The sequence below is a fragment of the Phycodurus eques genome, chromosome 1 (assembly GCF_024500275.1).
Source record: "Phycodurus eques isolate BA_2022a chromosome 1, UOR_Pequ_1.1, whole genome shotgun sequence".
Lineage (NCBI taxonomy): Eukaryota > Metazoa > Chordata > Actinopteri > Syngnathiformes > Syngnathidae > Phycodurus > Phycodurus eques.
Genome location: NC_084525.1, coordinates 43,714,904 through 43,738,047, shown reverse-complemented (window position 1 = coordinate 43,738,047; position 23,144 = coordinate 43,714,904). Strand labels below are relative to the sequence as shown.

The 23,144-nt window shown below is 44.0% G+C and overlaps 1 protein-coding gene across 1 annotated transcript; it reads right to left on the bottom strand.

Moving 5' to 3' along the window:
• Nucleotides 1–7,073: 7,073 nt before the first annotated feature.
• Nucleotides 7,074–22,817, bottom strand: dtx3 (deltex E3 ubiquitin ligase 3). The gene is made up of 4 exons (XM_061693584.1): nucleotides 22,206–22,817; nucleotides 21,167–21,957; nucleotides 18,637–18,854; nucleotides 7,074–14,446 (listed from the first exon to the last, which is right to left on the bottom strand). The coding sequence occupies exons 1-4, from the start codon at nucleotides 22,216–22,218 to the stop codon at nucleotides 14,371–14,373; spliced, it is 1,098 nt and encodes a 365-aa protein (XP_061549568.1). The 5' UTR covers nucleotides 22,219–22,817; the 3' UTR covers nucleotides 7,074–14,370.
• Nucleotides 22,818–23,144: the final 327 nt, after the last annotated feature.

The following is a 23,144-nucleotide window of genomic DNA, read 5'->3' as shown; positions in this document are numbered from 1 at the left end:
AAGCCAGAGAACTGGGACCCATGGTGAGAAAATGCCATTTGGCAAATGATTGGCAACAAGATCAAATACCCAATGTGTTGTACTCTCCTAGTACTGAATGTTTTTGCATTCAAGGTACCATGGTGGACGGAGGGGTGTTGGAGCATGTGACTTTAGCGCGATTCCATGGCAGAGAACTCTCGGACCATGAGGACGCCGCACAGCTGTGGAGCTCGCTGCCGGACTCACTGTGGTCCGAGGGGTCTGTGTACATCCGTGACTCCGGTAACATTCGAGGTAAACCCAACTGCTTTTGTTAACGTGCCGTAGTATCTTTGTAAGCAAGAGGCCATAGAAGATATCACTGAAACCCAAATTCTGAAATCCCAACGCTTTGGTCCATAAATGATGTTATGAAACCCTCCGCTCAAGCTGCGGAACTGCTGGCCATGTGCAGGGCACTAGAGTTATCTGAAGGTCAGTGTGTTACAATTTATTCTGATTCGGCGTATGTGGTAGGATGTTTGTTTGTTGATCTGGCTGCATGGAGGCGACAGGGTTTTGTTACGACCACTGGTGACCCAGTGGCCCACGCAGAGCTGATTCAACGACTGAGTGAGGCTATTGATAGGCCGGTGGAGGTGGCTGTGGTCAAGTGTCCAGGACAGGCGAAAGCGGGCACTCTGGTAGCCCGGGGGAATGGCGCAGCGGATGCGGCGGCGAAAGAAATAGCAGGCTATCGAAAGGATGATGAAGGAGGAGGCGCCAAAGGAAGACAAGCGTAAGTGGCAAGAGACAGGTGCTGAGTATAATGACAAGGAGAAGCTGTGGTTTGTATGATGACAAGGAGAACCTAGGAGACTGATGTTACCTACAGGAAAGTTATGTGTCAATGCTGAACAAGCTGTGCTTTTGGTGGCACCCTGATCGTCTGTGTAAGGTAAAAGATTTTTGTGTTTTTTTTGTGATATATGTCAAGATTTCAGTGTTTGCCCTACAACGAAGAGGGAATTGACACACTGAGATGGGCCAAGGCCCGAATTTATGTGGTGGTAATGGACCGAACCGACAATGGTGGTCCCAGTCCAAAGCATAAGGTACTTATTAATAATTGTCGGCACTTTTTCCGGATGGCCCAAAGGCTATCCTTGTGCAAAAGAAAACGTGCCGTCTGTCGACAAAGCGCTGGTTAACCATTATATTTCGACGTATGAGTTTCCACTAGTCATCAGATCGGACAAGTGATTCTACTTGTCCCAAACATGTCCTGCGCAGGCCTCTATTGTAAAAAAAAAAAAACGTGGACTAAATGTCAATGGTATAAATATTCAGTGCGATACGTTTTATAAATTGTGTACACAATATAAAGTAAACCTTAGAACTTTGATGAATGAAATTATATGACTATATATGTAAAAAGTTATAAAGTGCTTCGAAGGGTACCCATTATATTTATTAACTAAATAAATAAGGCATACATATTGTATGTATAAATAGGTATGCATATGATATTCTGGAAGATAAATTAAATAATAGATAAATTCAGGCGTGTACCCGGCGGATGGGATCAAGCCAGAGTAGCATCGTGACTTTCTTTTCCCGGGTCAGCAGAGCGGACCAGAGCGGCTCTGCGTGCCTGGGATAAAAGCCTGAAAACAGTACGGGAGGGTTTTGGTGTAAGAAAACGCTTCGGAGTTTGAATAAATGACGTCCAAGTTGCTATCTGAGCTGGTGAATGGGATTTGATATATTGCTTAGAGAGTGGCGGCACGGTGTACGACTGGTTAGAGGGTCAGCCTCACAGTTCTGAGGACTGAGGTTCAATCAGCGGCCCCGCCTGTGTGGAGTTTGCATGTTCTCCCAGTGCCTGCGTGGCTTTTCTCCGGTTTCCTCCCACATCCCAATAACATGCATGGTAGATTAATTGGAGACTCTAAATTGCACGTAAGTGTGAATGTGAGTGCGAATGGTTGTTTGTTTGTAGGTGCCCTATTGGCTAGCAACCAGTTCAGGGTGTACCCCGCCTCCTGCCCGATGACAGCTGGGATAGGCTCCAGCACGCCCGCGACCCTAGTGAGGAGAAGCGGCTCAGAAAATGGATGAGTGCTTAAAAGAGCACTTGAAGTGAGGGTGCACCAAATGGTTTATGACAGGACACAGGCGTCCTCAGCTGGGGGATGGGGGCAGCTTTATGACAGGCGTGTGTGAGTTTTACGAGTTTATGGTATTGCAAAGGCCAAGGAGATTTACAATAGGATCGTTTAATTAATGATATGGATAGAAGCCTGGTCTGTAGTGGTTTAGGTGTTATGGTTCAACCAATAAGTGTGCTGTGTTCAGTTTTGTCTGTGTGGTGTATGTGAGAGGACATTCACTCCTGGGTCCAGGTTAATGTTATTGTCTGTGAAGTCTCGCTTGTCATGTCATGTTAATTGTTTATGTTTTGTGTTTGTGTCGTCTTAATTAAAAGCAGAAATGGAGCACTACTGAGCTGGCTGACAGGAGTAGTGAAGGATGTGATCACGTGAAAGAGACTATAGACCTTTAGTTACCAAGGACCGTGTGACTGACTAGAGAATACGGTCTACAGACTGTTGAATGACTGATTTGTTGAAATAACATTATTTTACAGGACGCCCAGGAGGATGGAGCTTGATAGTGTTATTGTTGTATTGCAGGATGTTGGTGTGCTGACTTAACGCTGATTTTATGTGATTCTTGGTTTAATGACATTTACACTTTTGTGAGACAAATTAACAATTGGTTGGGGAATAATATCAATGTTGGGTGACAATTGCCGACTTGTCCCTTCTCTGGAGTATGTATACAGGAATGATGTAGTCAATTGGCACGGGTATCGTTTGCAGAGTAGTGATTAATTTAATGTTTGCAGGTCTGGTCAGGGGCCTCTCCGACGGAAGGAGACGACCTGCTGATTTGTGTATGGGGTTGTGTGTGGATACTGTGTTTTGGTGTAAAATTAGTCATTTAACATAGTGGGAAATATGTACATCCTGTATGTCTGGTCAAAGGTTATAATAATGACTCTGGTGATCTCCCTGATTATAGTTACAGGAATCTATTTTGGAATGCCTTCAATACAAGGAGAACGAGTAACAAAGAGGGCCGTGAAGCCAACAGGGGCCCTAGAATTACACATTGGGGGAAAAGACGGTATACCAATTTGAATTGTGTAAGGTGGTAAATTGTGCACGCTGGGGCGACCCGGCGGGATACGATATTTACTTGTGCGCTTTGAGTACAGGACATGCAGGAGCTGGCCGGTATCCGGTGAACCGTAGGTTCAAAGCGAACCAGCAGGTGGATTTGTGTTACAGTTGCAAGCAGGTGATTACCCACTCGAAACCGGGATACTGGGAGCCGACGAAGAATAGAAATTGGCGGTGGAAGGACAGGATCAAATTGGAAAGGGGTAGTATGCACTCGGTTACCCCGGGGGACAGACATCCCGTACTGTTGACCTTGGGTATAGATGTCTCGGGGGCCGATCCCCTAGGACAGATTATTATTAATTGACTACGTCCGACACAAAGTTCATCTTGTCCGATAATGAGAAAATTTGCAAAAGTACCAGTATAAAAAAAAATGCAGATCCAGTGGTTTTTCGAACCTCCAAAGTTACGAGATATGACCTGAATAATGAATTAATCTAGGTAATTATTGGTTTAAGGAAATTACTATGGAAGGTAGGGACGCAGTCAAAATCTATCAAAAAGACTGTCTTGTTTGTGCTACGATGAATAACCTCAATTGGATTGTAAACCCTGTGGTCCAGGAGAATTATACTGCTGCAACTAAGTTCAAATTGACCTGTGCCTACCAGCTGATGACTAATGACAACCTGGAGGGTGAGTGCCAGCACTTGGATCAGGTTTATCCTCTGACGAAGGTGAAAGGTGCTCCCCTCTATGATGTCAATATGGTCCCTTCCCTTCCCTGTATCACACAAAATAAGAGTAAGGTAACTTTGGGCCCAAATAACAAACTTTCCCGATCAATGGGCCACCTAGATCCACAGTTTTGTAATTTCACGCCTTTCATTGAATATTATGATGCGGCCCGATTAAGTAAGATGAGGTCTGATTTGTGGTGGATGTGTGGAGGTGGTTTGTTGTGGGACTTCCTACCCGGGGAATGGACAGGCACTTGTGCGTTGGTCTCTATGATAGCTCCCACAGTGATTAAGCCCCTCTCTGAGCAGGAACTCACTCAAATGGCGGATTTCACATGGGAGCGTGACTGGTGTGGGGAAGCTTGAACTGTTTCCGCCGTATGGTCAGTGGCTTTAATGTGGGCGGAAATGCTTGGGAAGAAGGTGAAGACCCCACCTACCTGGATGCCATTGGAATTCCCAGAGGTGTCCCGGATGAGTATAAAGCTCGCTGCCAAATTTCCGCAGGACTTGAGTGTATTTTTTTATATGGGTAACTCCGAATAAAAATGTTGATTTCATAAATTACCACCATTACCAAATTCAAAGATTGGTGAATTTCACCTCCCAACTAGCGGAGGGCATCCATGAGCAACTATCAGCTACATCTCTCATGGCATTCCAAAATAGGTGGGTCCTGGATAGTATGTTACCGGAATAAGGGGGTGCCTGCTCTCGAATTAAAGGACATTGCTGTACAATGATCCCCAATAACACGGCGCCGAACGGAAAGATCACCAGAGCCATGAAAGGTTTGCAAGCCATGTCTGTTAAACTTAAATCAATGTCTGGAGTGGAGGACAACCCCTTCTACAGCCTGCTTAATAGGATGTTTGGTAAATGGAGAGGTCTCATACTGCCGTTGGCAACAACAACCATAATTTTCATGGATGTGCTTGCTATTTGTGGATGTTGTATTATCCCTTGTCTCAGGAACCTGGTTCTCAGAATTGTCCTCAAGACCTTTGTGGGTAAGGACCCCTACGGCCAATATCAGCTGCTGTGCCTGGACGAGGACAGCGTGGCCATGGAATCGCTCGCTCCATTGAACGATACCGGTATATCCTCTGAATTGTTTAGTTTTGATGTGCTTAGAATAGAATAATGAGTATTGTAGTGAAATAGTTAGTAGGTATAGAGGTTGTTGATCTTCTGATTATCAGAAGATCAACTTGGGGGATTGAAGGGAATATAGAATACTTTATATTCTAGTATGTAATTCTAACTAGTTTGGAAGAGAATGTGTATTGGAGTATAGGAGTATACTGCAGGAAGGCCCCCAGCGGGGGGTATGTGGCCCTCATCAGGGGGTATTTGGAGACAGATGGCAAAGAAGAAAGGAACTGCGGGGAGCCACTATAAACATTGAATGCAGGAGACATCGGCAGGCGACGTCTGGACCTAGATCAAATAGTCATCATTTGGCCGAACAACGATGACGTCAGATTACGGACCAATCAGACGACAGCGATTCCACACCGGCCTGTTTGAAACATTGTATAATTCTGGGGGAGAGTCAGATAGTTTTGTTCTACTACTGTATCTGCTAAGAATAAGTTAGGGTAGTTACGAACCCAGAGCTCTGCAAAATGTATAGACTCCTCTGTCAGGAATAAATTGGTTGCTTTTTATACATTGTTGTGAACGACGTTCTTTCACGAAAACGAACACGCTTGGAACCGCGGAAGTTAGGAGATTTTAAAACACAGGTTCCTTCAAAACGCAGACCCGTCACCATCTTTGATGAGGCCGATGACTGTGGTGTCGTCTACAAACTTCAGGAGTTTGACAGCCGGGTGTGTTGAGGTGCAGTCGTTCATGTAGAGAGACAAGAGCAGCGGAGAGAGGACACAACTTTGGGGCGCCCAGTGCTGGTGATGCGTGTAGATGAGGTGGTGTCCCCCAGCCTCACCTGCTGTGTCCTGCCCGTCAGGAAGCTGTAAATCCACTGGCAGATGGCAGGCGTCACGCATTTAAGTTATTGCCTGTATGTTGGTATTAAGTGAATTAAGCAGTGATCAGACGAGCCCAGAGCTGCACGAGGTATGGACCGGTGTGCGTTACTTAGCGTAGCATAGCAGTGTTCTAAATTGTTATTTTCCCTGGTAGGACAGTCAATGTGCTGCTTGTGTTTAGGGAGTTCGTGGTTGAGTTTAGCTTTGTTACAGTCCCCAAGACTAATGATGGGTGAAACTGAGTGCTTTTTTTCAAATTCGTTTACTTGTTCAGCGAGCATTAGCAGTGCAGCATTCGTGTTAGCTTGAAGAGGAATGTAAACACCGGTGAGAATGAAAGATGTGAACTCACGAGGCGAGTAATGGCTTACAGTTCAAAAAACAGCGACTCTTAATCCGGGCTGCAGTGTGTGCTGAGCTCCGTCACGTCGGTAAACCATTTCTCGTTGATATAGAAGCATATCCGGCCACCTTTTGTTTTCCCCGATAACTGCATGATGCAGTCTGCCCAGTGTAAATGGAAACCCAGAAGCATTACGGCGCCATCGGGGACGCGTTCACTAAGTCATGTCTCCGTAAAGCACAGGGCGGCGGAACGTCCGAAGTCTTTACTGGTCTTTGTCAAAATATGAAGCTCGTCCATTTTGTTGGGTAGGGAGTGTGATTCACGAGGTGGATCGACGGGAACGCCAATCTATATCCTCCCTTGAGGAGCTTCACTTGGATGCCGGAGCGCTTCCCCCTTCGTCTCCATGTGCCATAGACCACAGGCCACCCCCACCACCACCACATAGCTCGATAAAGACCAAAAAAAGAGCTTGCTGTTCTCCACAAGATGCCTGGCTAAGCAAATTGGACACACTGGAGTGAGTTATGGAACAACAAGAAAATACACATTGAAGAATACATTAAACCAGGGCTGTCAAACTCAAATCGCACAGGGGGCCAAAACTCAAAGCACACAGGTCACGGGCCGAACAGGATAAAGATTTATTGAGCAGACTAAAACTTTTTGAACATGAATATGTATTGAAACAGTTGGGATGCAATATTATTGAAAAAATAAATCAACTTTAACTTAAATGACTTAAAATAAGTTGTACTGCATAAACATATCTTGTCAAAATTATACATTCAAAATAGGCATGTGCACTTTGCAAAATTATTAAAAAAAAAAAAAGGTGCTTTGGAGTAAAACTAAAAATGAAAACTTGAAATTTTCATATGCAATTTTGGCCGAGGTGGATACTTGGCATATTTTATTTTCATTGATGTTTGGGGTAAGGTTATTTGCTGTTGAGACTCTCAGGATTGATCGCAAGTGTTCATCTGTGAAACGACTCCTGTGTGATGTTTTATTCATCTTCGTCACAGAGAACAGTTGCTCGCACACATACTGTATGTGCTTCAAAATAAAGACAGCGTTTGAGCTATATTCAAACGGAGCTGGAGCATTGCTTCAGGTATGAAGTGAGTGAACTGTGCAGGCCCCACAGTGTCGGACTTTGCCTTTAGTGCCCCATTATGCTGCAGTTGTATCAGCTCCATCGGAATCTGTAGTTTATTTGTACAGCCTTTAATCACAAGAGTCTCAAAAGGGCTTCACAGGCCCACAGTTGGCAATGATTGACGATATCGCCTAACCTTAACCACCCAATCGGGCAAGGAAAAACTCAAAACGCCATTTGGGGAAAAAAGAAACCTTGAGAAGTAACCGCAGATGGGGGAGATCCTCCTTCCAGGAGGACCAGGCTGCAATAGATGTAGAGTGGGCAACATCTATCACATAATCTGGTGCTGTACAATGTTAATTATGATGGCAAGATCCTATACAACAGACATGTCAAGCTCCTGGCCCGCGGGCTGGATGGAAGCATGAAATTGGCCTGCACAACGTCATGACCCAAAGGTGCACATAATTCCACGAGCAGCATCTTGATACAAATTACTGGCCGCACGCTTACACAACATACATACACTTTTGTCTGATACATCCCATTACAGATACACACCCAGTTCTTCTTATAGACATAGTTGCATTACTCTTAGTCACACTGACACAACAGCCGCATAAAATATCAACTGATGGTACGTTGGGAAATTCACTCCGGGCGCGCTCTCCGTACCCCGGAACGTTGGGAAACCGGGGCGTTGTTGGAGTGTGCCGTTCGATACATGCAAAACTGACACATTCAATATGGCAGCTGGACTGACATATCCCTGCTAATAGCCAACATGTTCATTAGTAAAGTTATAGAAAATGGAGCGCGCTCTGTCTCTTGAGTACCGCAATCCCGTAGGAGCGTCGTACTGAATTTCCGAACGTACCCCGAGACCGAAGCAAAGCTAGAATTGGTCTGAGACTGCACAACGTCACGACAGGCAGCAGTCTTTGGCTTACAAAAGACGAGGACTATAAACTGAAACCGAACAAAGAAAAGTCACGGCACGGGTTTAGCCTGCTCACCATTCAAACCTCTATTACCCGTTTTTTTTATTCTGGTCGAGGTGATTCTTAAATGATTAGGCCGGATGAAAGGTCTTCGAAAATACTGAGTCAAACAATAAGGTTGTTCTGCTCAGTCCTCCCCCCTGAGTTACTCACGGGGGGCTGCGGTCTTGGGCGCATGGAGGCGTAGGTGACGAAGGGGGAAGCGCGCCAGCATCCAAGTGAAGCTCCGCAAGAAAGTATACAGATTGGCGTTCCTGTCGATCCACCTTGTGAATCTACGCTCTCTACCCAACAAAATAGACGAGCTTCATCTTCTGACAAAGACCGGTAAAGACTTCGGACGTTCCGCCGCCCTGTACTTTACGGAAACTTGGCTTTGTCAGGCTGTCCCCGATGGCGCCGTAATGCTTCCGGGCTTCCATCTACACCGGGCAAATTGTGTCCTGGAGTTATCGGGGAAAACAAAAGGCGGCAGGATATGCTTCTATATCAATGGAAAATGGTGTACTGACGTGACGGAGCTCAGCACACACTGCAGCGCGTATTTAGAGTCGCTGTTTTTGAACTGTAAGCCATTCTACTCGCCGCGTGAGTTCGCATCTTTCATTCTCCCCGGTGTTTACATTCCGCCTCAAGCTAAAATGAACGCCGCACTGCTAATGCTCGCTGAACAAGTAAACGAAATTGAAAAAAAAGCACCCAGACTCACCCCTCATTATTCTCGGGGACTTTAACAAAGCTAAATTCAACCACGAACTCCCTAAATACAAGCAGCACATCAACTGTCCTACCAGGGAAAGTAACATATTAGACCACTGCTATACTACGCTAAATAACGCATACCTTGTGCAGCCCTGGGCTCGTCTGATCACTGCGTATTTCACTTCATACCAACACACAGGAAAGAACTTAAATGCGCGACGCCTACGGTGAAAACAGTGAAAAAGTGGACCAACGAAGCAAAGACAGAACTTCAAAGCTGTTTAGACTGCACAGACTGGAGCGTCTTTGAAAAGTCTGGATGAATGTACGGCCACTGTCACATCCTACATCAGTTTATGTGAAGAGGAGTGTGTACCAACAAAGTCATCTCGCACATTCAATAACAACAAACCGTGGTTCACTGTCAAACTTAAGCAACTTCGCCAGTTTAAAGAGGACGCATATCAAAGTGATTGCCCTCAAAGTGGTACCCCGCTACCCACCCTTGAGGACTTGCACGCTGCCAGAACTAAAACAAGAGCATGGAAAATCCTCTTGGACCCTCCACATGCTGGTCACCACCTCTTGCAGCTTCTTCCCTTAGGTAGGCACTATCAAACATCCATCCATCCATCCATTTTCTGAGCCGCTTCTCCTCACTAGGGTCGCGGGCGTGCTGGAGCCTATCCCAGCTGTCATCGGGCAGGAGGCGGGGTACACCCTGAACTGGTTGGCAGCCAATCGCAGGGCACATACAAACAAACAACCATTCACACTCACATTCACACCTACGGGCAATAGAGTTTTCAATTAACGTGCATGTTTGTTGGATGCGGGAGGAAACCGGAGTGCCCGGAGAAAACCCACGCAGGCACGGGGAGAACATGCAAACTCCACACAGGCGGGGCCGGGGATTGAACCCCGCTCCTCAGAACTGTGAGGCTGACGCTCTAACCAGTCGGCCACTGTGCCAATCACTATCAAACAATGCAAACTAAAAAAAGGCAGACATTCCAACAGCTTCTTCCCTCTTGCCATTAACTACTTAAGCAGTTAACTTAAAATTCAACATGCAACATGCTGCCAATTTTGTCTTGAGTTCGTTGTCTTTGTCGGGCCAATTATACATTACTCGTGCACTCACTAGTCGTCTCGCCACGCTACACTATTTGCATATCTGTTGTTAACCAATACTGGCCACTCGTGTGCCGGAGTAGTATCTGCAACATTTGCGCAATCGACACTGTACACAACAAATAATTGTACCGGCATTACCACATTACTGGTAACCTTTTATTGCTCAGTGACTGTGTTTCTTATGTCTTTATGTCTCAAAAGTATTCTGTCAATTGACTGTCAGTTGTCGTACTAGAGCGGCTCAAACTACTGGAAACATGTACATTGGTTGCACATGATTAAAATGTGTTAAAATTTAAAAAAATTTTAGGAGGGGTAAATTATGTAATTTTAACACATTTTAATCATGTGCAACCCATGTACATGTTCAAATTGAGTAAATTCAAAGGACTCTTTTTATCAGTCTGCACAGGTGCAGCAGCAGCCAGTTGTTGGGAGCATAATTGCATCAGAGACCCTGGGGATGCCGGAGGAGACGGGGACGTGGACGAATAATAATAATAATAAATTGAGTCATCAAAAAGGACTCAAAGTTGTTGATATCCTCTTTGATATGCTTCTAAAATACCATACATACATTGACGCATGAACCTTTATCTCACAGGGCTGAGTGTAGGTTACTGTATGGACACATTTGTTATGAATTCTAAAAATAGCTAACCTTGTGAGTTGATCAGTCAGCCACATGTGAGAGCAGTGTCACCCATGATCGCAACGATTCTGTCCTCGAAAGGGGTGAGGCCCTCCGCGCGGGTTCTTCCGCCTTTTTTTTGTCCACACTTTGGCAGTGGGCAGCTGTTCTCCGCTTCATATCCACCTTAATGTCTGACCAGTCCCAGTGTCACCTCTTTCGCGTGTTGTTAACGCCGGAGGACAGCGTGCCAAGAGGATTTTCTTGCGCACCTCTACTTCATCGAGCAACTTCACATTCAGAAAAATTATTTTTCTTCATTACCTTGTTCATTGTCCTTTTCACCTGATCATGCAGAGCTTGGGATCTCAGGTGCAGGGTTCATTTAAATATGATTTGACTATTTAAATGTCGGCGTGGACAGGGAGGGAGGAGTCGGCTACAACATGTGCGCTCATTTCCACCTAGGTCTTTTCGCGGTCTCAGACTGGCCGGACTCTGGATTTTCTGTTGAGACCGGTCGTGACCAGCACTGATATGCTGTTCTTGAATTTCATTGTTATAATAAGAAGCATTTGGTAAAACAACAAAACTAGCTTTATTCTCGCATTTCATTTTTAAATACTTTCAAAGATGTATTTTTGCAAGAATTGGATTTTAAAAAATTTAGATTTTTGAATGTTGCGCTTTGAAAGATCGGTTGACAGCTTTGGATGGCCTGGGAACGCCTCAGGATCCCTCCGTTAGAGCTGGATGAGGTGGCTGGGGAGAGGGAAGTCTGGGCATCCCTGCTAAAGCTACTGCCCCCGCAACCCGACCTCGGATAAGCGGTAGAAAATGGATGGATGGATGGACAATTCAATCTTGTCATGGTTTTTTTAAACTGATATATATTTTATTTTTTTGTTATTGGTCTTTTCAGTCTCGGTTTGTTTCGATCTTGATCTTGTCTCGGTCTCCACTCCCAAAAGTCTTGGTCTAGTTGGTCTTGGTCTCATTGAGTTCTGGTTTCGGGCAACTCTTGGTCTTGAGCACAACACTACATTTTTATGTTATGGTTGGCGGGCAGGCATTAAATATCCAACGCAGTGCCAAACAAAATTTTTTATTTAGGTATTAAAATGTAAAGCAATTTTTTTCTGAATATCAACAATGTACCAATTGACAGAAAAGCAAAACTACAAACTTATCTCTCTGTAGCATGAGTAAGCTCCCCTCCTGCTTCCTCCTTATTCACATATAATGCATAGAAATGTTTACACAGTAGCTTTTGCAAAACTACAATCCTGTGTCCAAATAGATCTGTTGGTCCCTTAAACAGAAAAGATAACAAAAACTTAAATGCATGTAATGACAAAATGTATCACAAAGCCAAGCAGGTTACTGCACTTAAGCGGGTTTCACACGTACCGATAATTAGGCCAAATTTGCCCGCTTCCTCCAATCAAAGTCCACAAAGCCCCCATTCTCTGTCTGTAAAATGTTATCCTTAGCAAATATCCTGTAGTGTGGTAAGTGTTCAAGTGGTTTTTCTTCCGATCTGCTTGGAAAACGGTCAGCCCCGCTGTGAACGTTTGAACCAATTTGCTGTATACGCTTTCAAATCCTTGTGTGGTCAATACAACTTAGGGCTGCATGATTATGGCCAAAATGCTAATCGTGATTATTTTGATCAATATTGTAATCACGGTTATGAATCACAATTATTCATGTTAGAAAATACGTCTATTTTGAATGCATTGCTTTTCAACAAACAGTAAATATTTCAGTGCAAAATTAAACCTTAAAATGTGTTATAATAGAATAATCAATACAAAAATTACATTTACTCAATAGATTTTAAATTTACCAATATGCTTGCCCTGACTCCAAAACCAAGTCCGGACAACGAATGTTGATCCCTTTCGAGGCAGTAGCTCCTTGCTCCTCATCTCCAATTTTTGCTGTACTTTCTTCTCTCAACATGACTCTCACTCCTCAGTGAATGACTTTAGGACTCCGTTGCAGGGTGTGCTTGTTTGCCCCAAGCTTGCCCTGACTCCAAAACCAAGTCCGGACAACGAATGTTGATCCCTTTCGAGGCAGTAGCTCCTTGCTCCTCATCTCCAATTTTTGCTGTACTTTCTTCTCTCAACATGACTCTCACTCCTCAGTGAATGACTTTAGGACTCCGTTGCAGGGTGTGCTTGTTTGCCCCAAGCCCCCCCCCCCCCCCCCCGCACAAACCACCCCGTCGATAATGAGCGTCTGATAGGGACACTCAGTCTACCCCACTTTGCCCACCCACCATTGACAATTAGCTTCCGACTCAGTCGCCACCAACCCCACCTTGGCCAGTGTGCGATTAGCTTCCGTAAAGTCCCTCGACACGTCTCATTTTGTCAACATCAGTAAAGATGTTACAAATCGGTACGTGTGTAACTCGCTTCAGCAACGCGGTTTGATACATGGAACTGTGACTCCCTCCGCTACAAATATTAGCAATTTAGCAAACAACACAGAAATACACCCACAACATACTTTGCTTCCATTCATATCTAATGGCATGCTCAAATTTTTAACCAAAGTGAGTATCAGAAAAGGCACAACAAAATCCACACCATAAAAATTCTAAATATTTGCTCCCAAGTTTTTTTTTTATAATTTCCTCCAACTGTGTATCACAGATCATCAATCCAGATAAACGTATTTACAACAGTAGTCTCATTTTAAATGAGAGCTTCATCAGGCAAATCTCCCAGTTTGACAGGGACAGAGGCATAGATTTGATTTTCTTTAAAGAGCCTTTGTGCCTTTGATTTGGTTTAGTGGCTTGTATGCCCTTCATATTTGACATCGTCATAAATCTGGAAACGCGTCATTAGATGAGCACACAGTACTAATAACTACGGTCATATGGGCCCAATGCCTGTGAGACAACTTGGAATAACATGGGTGACCCATGGATTAAAAAGCCACATCATTGAATTCATACACTCCCTATTTTAGTTCAAGATGGGACACGGGGAATACAAATCATCGCAAACGAGTGTTCTGAACTAATGACATCAAGCAACTAGACTGCTGCTGCTCCTGCTGGTAAAAAAAAGAAAAAGGAAAGAGGAAGAGATGGGTGGGTGGGAAAAAAAGTGCTCACAAGTGCTTTAGATTGCAAATTCTTTTTTTTTTTTAGCAATGCTATTCTGTCATCTGGCAAAGGATGAACTCTCCGAAACTAATTAAAAAATGAGAGCAGAAACATTCAAACAAAAAATCATCTTCATGACAGCAAGAGTTACTTCCTAAAAAAATATGAAGCATGTGCAACAAGTGCTTTTGCCATGGCAAACGGGCGGAGGATCGTGAGATAGCGTGAAAACGAGCTGCACTCACGCTCCCCTTCCGCACTGAGCTGAAGCCAACACAAGTGGGAGCACACTGACATGGACTCTGTTGCAGCAGCCACCTGTCCGCTGAGGGCCCGCTGCCAACCTTCAAAGGACGTCTTGACACAACAACCTGGAACCCTCTTACCATGACATACACGCCATCAAGTCATGCAAACACCTGAAGGTCTTTCACTTCAGTCCACGGTGATGCCTTTTTCTCGCAGCTCCTCTGTCACGCGCACCAGGTAAGTGGGATCTGGGTAACCAAAACTGGAAGGGAAGAAAAAATAATCATCATTCTGGGGCTGCACGAATATGGCCAAGATAATAATCACAATGACTTTGATCAAAATTGTACTCACGATTATTAATCATGATTATTCCTCATGTTAGGGATAAACCTTTACTTTGATTGCACATGTCAACAAACTATGTAAACAGATTTCAGTTGAAAATGAATCCTTAAATAAGAATAAATTATGGACAATTAAGAATGCAGTTGTAAATGGCAAAGAACGGGACAGCTGTGATTTCCTTCTGTATTTACTCCCGGCGTTTTTCACTGCGGTCAGGCCAGCCTCCAATCAAGGCAGCCGCTGCAGTGATTGTTTATAGAACTATGCATTCCAGAAAACGCCGCCTCTCCGTCAACGTGCTTCCAGGGCCAACTTCAAAATAATGCCCTCACATATTAATAATACCTTGGACATCAATGCCATTTTAGGCTTATGTTTTGAAGTTGGCACCGGAGCACGTTGCTGGCGTGTTACTGGAATGCTTAGTAAGAAGAATCGCTGTGGTGGCTAGCTTGACTTAGAACTTTTCAACTGCAGGCTGGCAGGACCACAGTCAATATTAATAGTGTATTTAATGCCACTTTGGAGAAATAATTGCACGAGGTGATCACATTCCTTGTCCAGCGTTTTGCGGTCTTTCTGCCGTTTTTTTTCAGATGGCTGCACAGTATGGGCTGAAATATGTGCCAGCAGGAATGGAATTAGAAGCATTTATATTTGAATTTGAATTGCTTTACCTGAATTTTTCTTTTTAAAAACTAAACGAATTTGAAAATTTGAATTTTGTTTAATTTGAAAAATTGCATTTAAAACTTAATCTGAATAGTATAATTTGAAATTGAATTGAACTGAAGTCCAATAAACTTGTGAATGTAAGATTATTGTCCGCAATGAAAATTCAAATTATATATTTTCACATTCAGTTTGATCATTTCAGATTCCCTTATAAAAAGGTGCTTCCTTTCGAACATAGGCGCCATTGTAAAGTTTAACTTGTTCAAAACTGTGTGGCCAAATTTTAGCCTTTGATTTTAACAGGTTGGTCTTTGATGGAAAACATGAACGTCCCAAAAAATGGACAAGGGTGCATAAAGGCTATAGTCACATCCTCAAAAACAAAAGTGCTGATTTGCCAAAGAGGACATCTGCTTATCGCCGATCGATCGCTATTCCTACAGTACCCACGTCTGTTGCAGTTAATTTGAAATTGAATTCGTCGAACTGCATCGGAAAAGAATGAATGAATGTGACAATACGTAATTTTTATTTTCATTGCGGATCCAATAATCTTACATTCACTTTCAAGTTTACTGGACTTCAGTGTCAACTAATAAATTCAATTTCAAATTACACTATTCAGATTCAGTTTTTAAATGCAACGTTTCGAATTAAACACGACAAATTGAAATAGTTTTCAAATTAGGTTTTTTCAAGCAATTATTCAAGTTTAGCAATTTAAATATAAATGATTCAAATTCAGTTCCTGCTGGCACACATTTCAGCCCGTAGAACAGATTAGGTGTGTTACCTTGCATGGCTGACAACTCTGCTGCACTCTTTAACATTGGGCTTCTTGTTTAAAGTCTCTTGCTTGGAATCAAAACATGTCCAGAAAATGGATGTCGATTCCCTTTCTGAAGCACTAGTTCCAATCTTTGCTGTACTTGCTTCTCTAGGCATGATTCACTGCCCGCCCTGCTCGCTTGTTTAGGGCGCTCAATGAAGCGTTGGTCCCCTGGTGGCTGCCTGACTATGTTGAGAAAGCGCTTCATATGCCACAGGGTCCACATTTTAAAGATAAAAAAAATTCCAATGTTCAGGCTCATGGCAGCTAAAATCGCATTCACAATCAAAATTTGATTAATTGTACATTCATTTGCATCATCATCCTCTATGCTGCCATGAAAAATTTGCCCCCAAATCAAATTTCTATTTATTGCATCATTTCCCCACTTTAATGTTCAAGATCAAACAAGTGTAAACATCAGATAAAGATAACCCAAGTGAGTATAAAATGCAGTTTTTAAAATGGTGATTTTATTTATTAAGGGGGAAAAAAAAATAAAGCTACCTGGTCCTGTGTCAAAAAAATAATTATCACCATTGTTGAATCGTTATTTCAGACATGCAAACACTAAAGGAATGAAAAAGGTGACATTGTAGGGTGGGTCTGGGGATTCCCCCGGGCCCTCGCAGATAATTGTTTATTTATTTTTTTAAACATAAATTAAGCAATCTGGAAGACTCCGAAGCGTATATATTTAAGATTTAAATTAAATTTGCCTAATTTCTTTGCTTTTTTGTTTTGGCCTCCAACTTGAGCCAGGCCCATCTCATGCATGATGCCTGCTTCAAGCATCCTCCTCTTTAAGCAATCTCATTCTGGAAAAGAATTGACCAAAATCCTTGCCTGTTACACTTCATTTTTCACTATTACCAACTTCAAAGGCTAATCCCAAACAAATCCTCCAGGAAAATATTAAGTACAACATTTTTCAGTTTTTATTGGCCATTTCTGAATTTGAAGTTAGTTCATTCTGTATTGCGACATAATCCCAAACATCGCTCCCTCGCTTAATACATTTAACATTAACATCCGTAAACTAATTAGATAATTGTAGGCGCATTTCCTAATTAATACAAGATGTACTAGTGGATCAGCTCTTGTCACAAATGTTACGAGTGCTTTGCGGTTCCGCTGCGACTGCAACCAGGTCCATGACCCGCAGCTCCTCAACGCGAAAATACAAAAAGACCAGTGCAACAAATACGACACTGGCTGATCTGATGAGCAAAAATGTTGCTTAAATGTAGCAATAGAGGATTTCTGCTCCAGAGGTGGGTAGAGTAGCCAAACATTGTACTTAAGTAAGAGTACTGTTACTTAATAATGTGACTCAAGTCAAAAGTAGTCCTCCAAAAAAGTACACAGTGAAATAATTATTCAAGTACTGAGTAAATAGCACAAACAAATAACAAAAAAAAAAATAAAAAAAAATAATTAGGGGGCGGGGGGGGGGAACATTCGAATGATTCCCAAGACTCTGGGGAGAATATTCTATGGACTGATGAGACAAGTGTTAGCGAGGCTGCTTTGTTCCTTCAAGACCTGGACAACTTGCTGTGATTGATGGAACCATGATTTCTGCTCTTTACCAGAAAATCCTGAAGGAGAACATTCGACCATCAGTTCATAACCTCAAGCTGAAGCACACTTTGGTCCGTAGGAAGACAATGATCCAAAACAAACCGGCAAGTCAAATTCTGTATGGCTTTAAAAAAATAAAATTAAAGTGAAGGTTTTGGAGTGGCCTAGTCAAAGTCTGGACTTTGAATCCAATTGAAATGCTGTGATATGACTTTAAAAGGGCCATGCTCGAAATCCCTCTCGTGTTGCTGAATTTCTGCCAAAACATCTCCAGGTGCCAGTTATAGAAAACGCTTGCTTTCAGTTGTTGCTGCAGAAAGTGGCACAACCAGATATTATATTAAAGGGGAAATTACTTTTTCACAGGACCAGGGAGCTTTGAATAGGGTTTTTTCCCCTTCATAAATGAAATTACCATTTTAAAAAAATGATTTTACGCTCACTTGGGTTATCTTTTACATTTACATTTGTTTGATGATCTTAAACATTAAAGTAGGGAAAATATGCAAAAGAATAACCCCCCAAAAATTGAGAAGGGGGAAAATACTTTTTCGCGGCACTGTATTGTGTGCTGTGATTGGCCAGTATGCCTTTGCAGCGTGTGGTTTAGCGAAGATTCTACTGAGCCAGGGGTGTCAAACTCATTTTTGTCGCAGAGTAGATCGTAGTTAAGGTTTCCTTCGGGGGGCCATTATGCGTGTGAACCCTGATAAATGCATATTACAGACAACTAGTTTTGAAAATCAGAAGCCAGTAAAAACCTGTTGGTTCAACTATTATTCAATTTATTTCAAATACGGGCTTGTTAACAAAAGATGCTTGCAATATCTCAACGGTATTAAAAGAAGACAATTTACAACTTTTATATTTTAGCAAAAAACATTAAGGCACGTGATTTGCTTGCACAGGCCAAATAAAATGATGTGCCGGGCTGGATCTTGCCTTGAGTTTGACACCTGCGGTCTACTGCATTTATCAGTGGTATCAGTTCACAAAAGACAGATGTTGCTTCGTACCAGTGGGGCCCGCCCCATATTGAGGTCTTGTGATGGATGTCATTCCAGGTGATGACATTTTGCAAGCCTGTCGTCATGGAGGTACCGATCGTGAAGGTAAGGCGCTGTTCAAAGGCCCGGCGCAGCAGGCCTAGCACACGGTTCCCGTCGGGGCTGTCGGGGAGGTAGGCCAAACGGTCTGTTCCTGGGTACCGCACGCCCGGGTTGGGATGCTCTGGCTGTTGGCATCAAGATTTCACAACATGCTCCATAAATAACATCTGGGCCGTGTGGCTAACACACAAAAAGTAAAACTATAGATGAAGCTGGAAGCAAGCAATTCACATCCCTCACACTCGGGCTGTGCTATGACACACACACACACACATCTATTGTTTTGATTGATATTGCATGACTATTCATTGATTTTAAAACTTGAGTTTTAATTGAACAACAAAAACTCAACTGTAAAACTATAATCCAAGATTTCTGTCTCTCCGACTGCTGGATTTCAGCATTACAATAAAGCCTAGGTCGCGTCAATGGCTGTGCCTATTGTCCCCGTCTCCCCACCCATCGCGGATGAATATACAAAGTGTAATAAAGCTGTTGAAAGTCGCGAGCCGCGAGGTAAATAAAAGTCCCCCCCAAACCATTCAAATAATGTATATTATAAAGTATACATATTATTGTGTTTTACAACAATACTTAACTACATACATACTACTTTTTCCCAAAATGTACGCGGGAGAATACATGTGTACCTCTTAGCAGCTCTAGCACTTACAGCAGTTCGAATGACTAATCTCGCAATAGTCCGGTGCAATGACCATTGTGCATAGGGCGCCGAGACTTCAAGGAGTGTATGCGGTTTAAAGTGACGTGTAGTGCGATAATCTGGGCCAATGTTGATTGTGCAAATGTTGCAGATACTCCTCAGTCAGTGTGCAAATGGAGCAGATGCTGCTCTGGCATAACTGTATGTATAAAATACATACATACAATAACAAATAACTGTATCACACTCCTCCTGTTCATGTAGCAACCCACTTCTTCCTTAACTAATAATCGTTCACTTTGGTAGAGGTTCATCTTGGTCTCATCAGTCCATAAAAGCTTGTTCCAAAACTTTTGTGGCTCATCTCTGTACTTCTTTGCAACATCCAATCTGGCCTTCCGATTCTTTTTGCTGATGAGTGGTTCGCATCTTCTGATATGCCTTGTATATTTATTCTCTCGAAGTGTTTGGACAGTGGATTGTGATACATTCACCCCTGCTCTGTGGAGGTTGGTAGTGATGTCACTGACCGTTGTCTTTGGGTGTTTCTTCACAGCTCTCACAATGTTTCTGTCATCGACTGCTCTTAATACCCTTGGCCGACCTGTTCGATGTCTGTTGCTCAGTCCACCAGTAGTTTCTTTCTTTTTCAGGACATTCCAAATTGTTGTATCGGCTATGCCCAATGTTTGTGCAATAACTCTTCATCGCTTTTCCCTCTTCGCTCAGCTTCAAAAGGGTTTACTTTTCTCCAATAGACAGCTCTCTGGCCTCATCTTCTGTCTTTTTTGTGTGTACATTCAAAACTACAACAAAACATCTGCAATTTACTGCACGGTGTTTTCTAAAGTTATGAGTGAGCTGAAATATCCACATTTGGGCAGACAGTGGCAGACAATACTACAATACATGAAAGCTGTTGTTTTTGTTCGTATAAATGTAAACACGATTAGCGCGCCGTTGCCTTCATGGTAACGACAACCTTCCCAAAATGTTTGTCAAAACTAACTATTTTTAGTTCAAAACGGCAAATTTCTGATTTGCATGTATGGTAAGTCAATTAGGCAGCACGGTGGACGACTGGTTAGAGCGTCAACCTCGCAGTTCTGAGGACCCGGGTTCAATCCCCGGCCCCGACTGTGTGGAGTTTGCATGTTCTCCCCGTTCCTGCGTGGGTTTTCTCCGGGGCACTCCGATTTCCTCCCACATCCCAAAAACATGCATTAATTGGAGACTCTAAATTGCCCGTAGGCATGACTGTGAGTGTGAATGGTTGTTTGTTTCTATGTGCTCTGCGATTGGCTGGCAACCAGTTCAGGGTGTACCCCGCCTCCTGCCCGATGACAGCTGGGATAGGCTCCAGCACGCCCGCAACCCTAGTGAGGAGAAGCGGCTCAGAAAATGGATGGATGGATGGATGGATGGTAAGTCAATTAGGTTAGTTCCACACACACATTGCCTTTTAGTTCATGGGTTTGATATTGATACTGGTTATGAAGAACCCCGAGCCAAATGTTCATTTTAGTCTATGCTGCAGGCTGCTAAGAAAATGGATGGTCATAATTTTTACACCCTTTATTTAAACCATGCAAACTTCTTTGACCGAGCCCTCTAAAAGAATTTGAATCGAGAATCGTTTGGAACCGGAATCTGGCCCGGAATCGTTCCAATTCAAATGATGCCCAACCCTAATCATCACATGATTGACTGTGTAATTCCCACCCCTAAGGTGCACCACCATGTTTTTCTATCAAGGAGAGTTTGTGTACTCACCGTCTGTAAACCAGGAGGGAAACTGTAGATGATGCAGATACACCCATAGCCCTCATGACCCGGTAGCTGCAGGGCGGGATCCCGCTCAACAATCATGGTGCCATTGGCAGGCTGGTTACCTATTAGCTGGCCGTAAACAAGACGACACACAGGGCAGGCCCTCTTCACCTTGAACGCTTGATCCAGGCAGCAGCGGCAGAAGGAGTGGCCGCACTTCTCCAAGGTGGTCTTGTCTACAATGTCACCCATGCAGATGGAGCAAGAAGTGTTGTCATCAGCCTCGCTGTGGGAAGTTGTTCCACAGTCTTTCCGGTGGGCTGCCTCGTGAACCACGGAGAAGGCCTCTTCGTCCGCAGCCTTCCGGAACTTCTGCTGCTGCTGTCGCTGGGAGCGGCGGGGCTGGGGGGGCGGCTGGAGCAAGTTCCCCTCGCCGTTTGGCTCCAGGACCCCCACGCAGGGCAGCAGGGCCCGCTTCCTTTTGGGGCCACCTTCCTGCTTGCTCATCTCCTTGCGGGCACAGCGGCACAGATCGATGAAGGCTTTACGTGTCTCACTGGAAACGGGTGCATCCGACACGCTGGCGAGCCTGGCGCCTGGCACCGGCTGAAGCCTCACGGCGCAGCAGCCCCCTCTCTCACCACGCCGGACGATGCCAGCGTTCATGCCCTGCTCGTGCTGGAAGTCGAGGAGCCAGGGCCTGCCTGCAGCGGCCAGGTAATCCCACACAGCCTGTGACACCAGCACCTCATCACTCCCCTGGCCAGCACGCACGCTCATCTCATCAGATGAAACTGCAGACACACAAGTCAAACAAAATTAAGTGTCACAACAAGAACAATTGTTCAGCACACGCTGCATTTGGAACCAACAGTCGTCAGGGCTTATCACCACGTCACATTTTCGGGGCTGTGCGTGGCGCCACGTAATAAACAATCGACACGCAACATCGAGCTGCGGTCAGCTGATCATTAATGGAAGAGGCTGTTAACAATAGGTAATCCAATGGCGTCACAACACAGAGACTAGACAGTGTGGTTACCCTGTGAGCCCATAAATCCCCTCAATGGCAACGCAGGCGTCCAGGGGGTGAGAAAAGGCGAGCAAGACGAGATGACTGTGCGGAGAAGCCAATGTTATCCCAGCTGCTCGGCGGTCCCCCATTCTCCGACGGGAGATTCAGCAATTTTGCGACATCGGTTTTTACGTCGATTTGTTTCCTGGCGAAATTTAACAATTTAAAAAAATAATAACTTTTATCTCCCCTCGTCTTATGCTTGCTAGCTGAGCTCCCCCGTCATTTGTTTTGAACCTAAAGCTAGCAGCGAGCCTTGTTAGCAGCTTGGACAGGGAGGAGGAGGAAGAAGAGCAAAGGGCAGTATGGTGGTGCGGCTTAAAAAGCAGGTTGCCTCGTCGTCTCACGACATTGCAACCAAAGCGAGCACTTCAGCAATCCGGCAAATGCTTCCCAAAAATGGAGATCGTCACTTCTCTTAGTAATGTCCTTCGATTTTTTCCCCCACCGACTGCCCTGACGATGTTACACCTCGCCCCAGCTACATACATTAGTTTTTCTTTTGTTTAAAAAAAATATTTGTAGTCTCTTGTTTTCTCTGTTGTAACTAAAAAGGCAGTGCCTCTGAAGAGCGGCCAGCCACAGAATACAAATGAAAATGTAACCCGGAAGTTCGTCAGTGTTGACGTGATTGGCTGGAGGGACGGGTTTTCCGTGAGAGCTAGAAACGACAAATGGCACACTTTATGACAGTACTGTATGAACCTAATGACGTGAATGTACTGCAATTGCCGCGTATCTAAACCACCAATAAAAACACGTTTTATTATTTTATTCTCCCCCCCCCCCCCCTCATTCCAAACATTTCCACAATTCCTGATTTGCACACCCTCCAGTCCCAAAACACACACGCACACTCATTAGACATTCATTAGATTATAATTTTTTTGTTGTTGTGCCATCTAG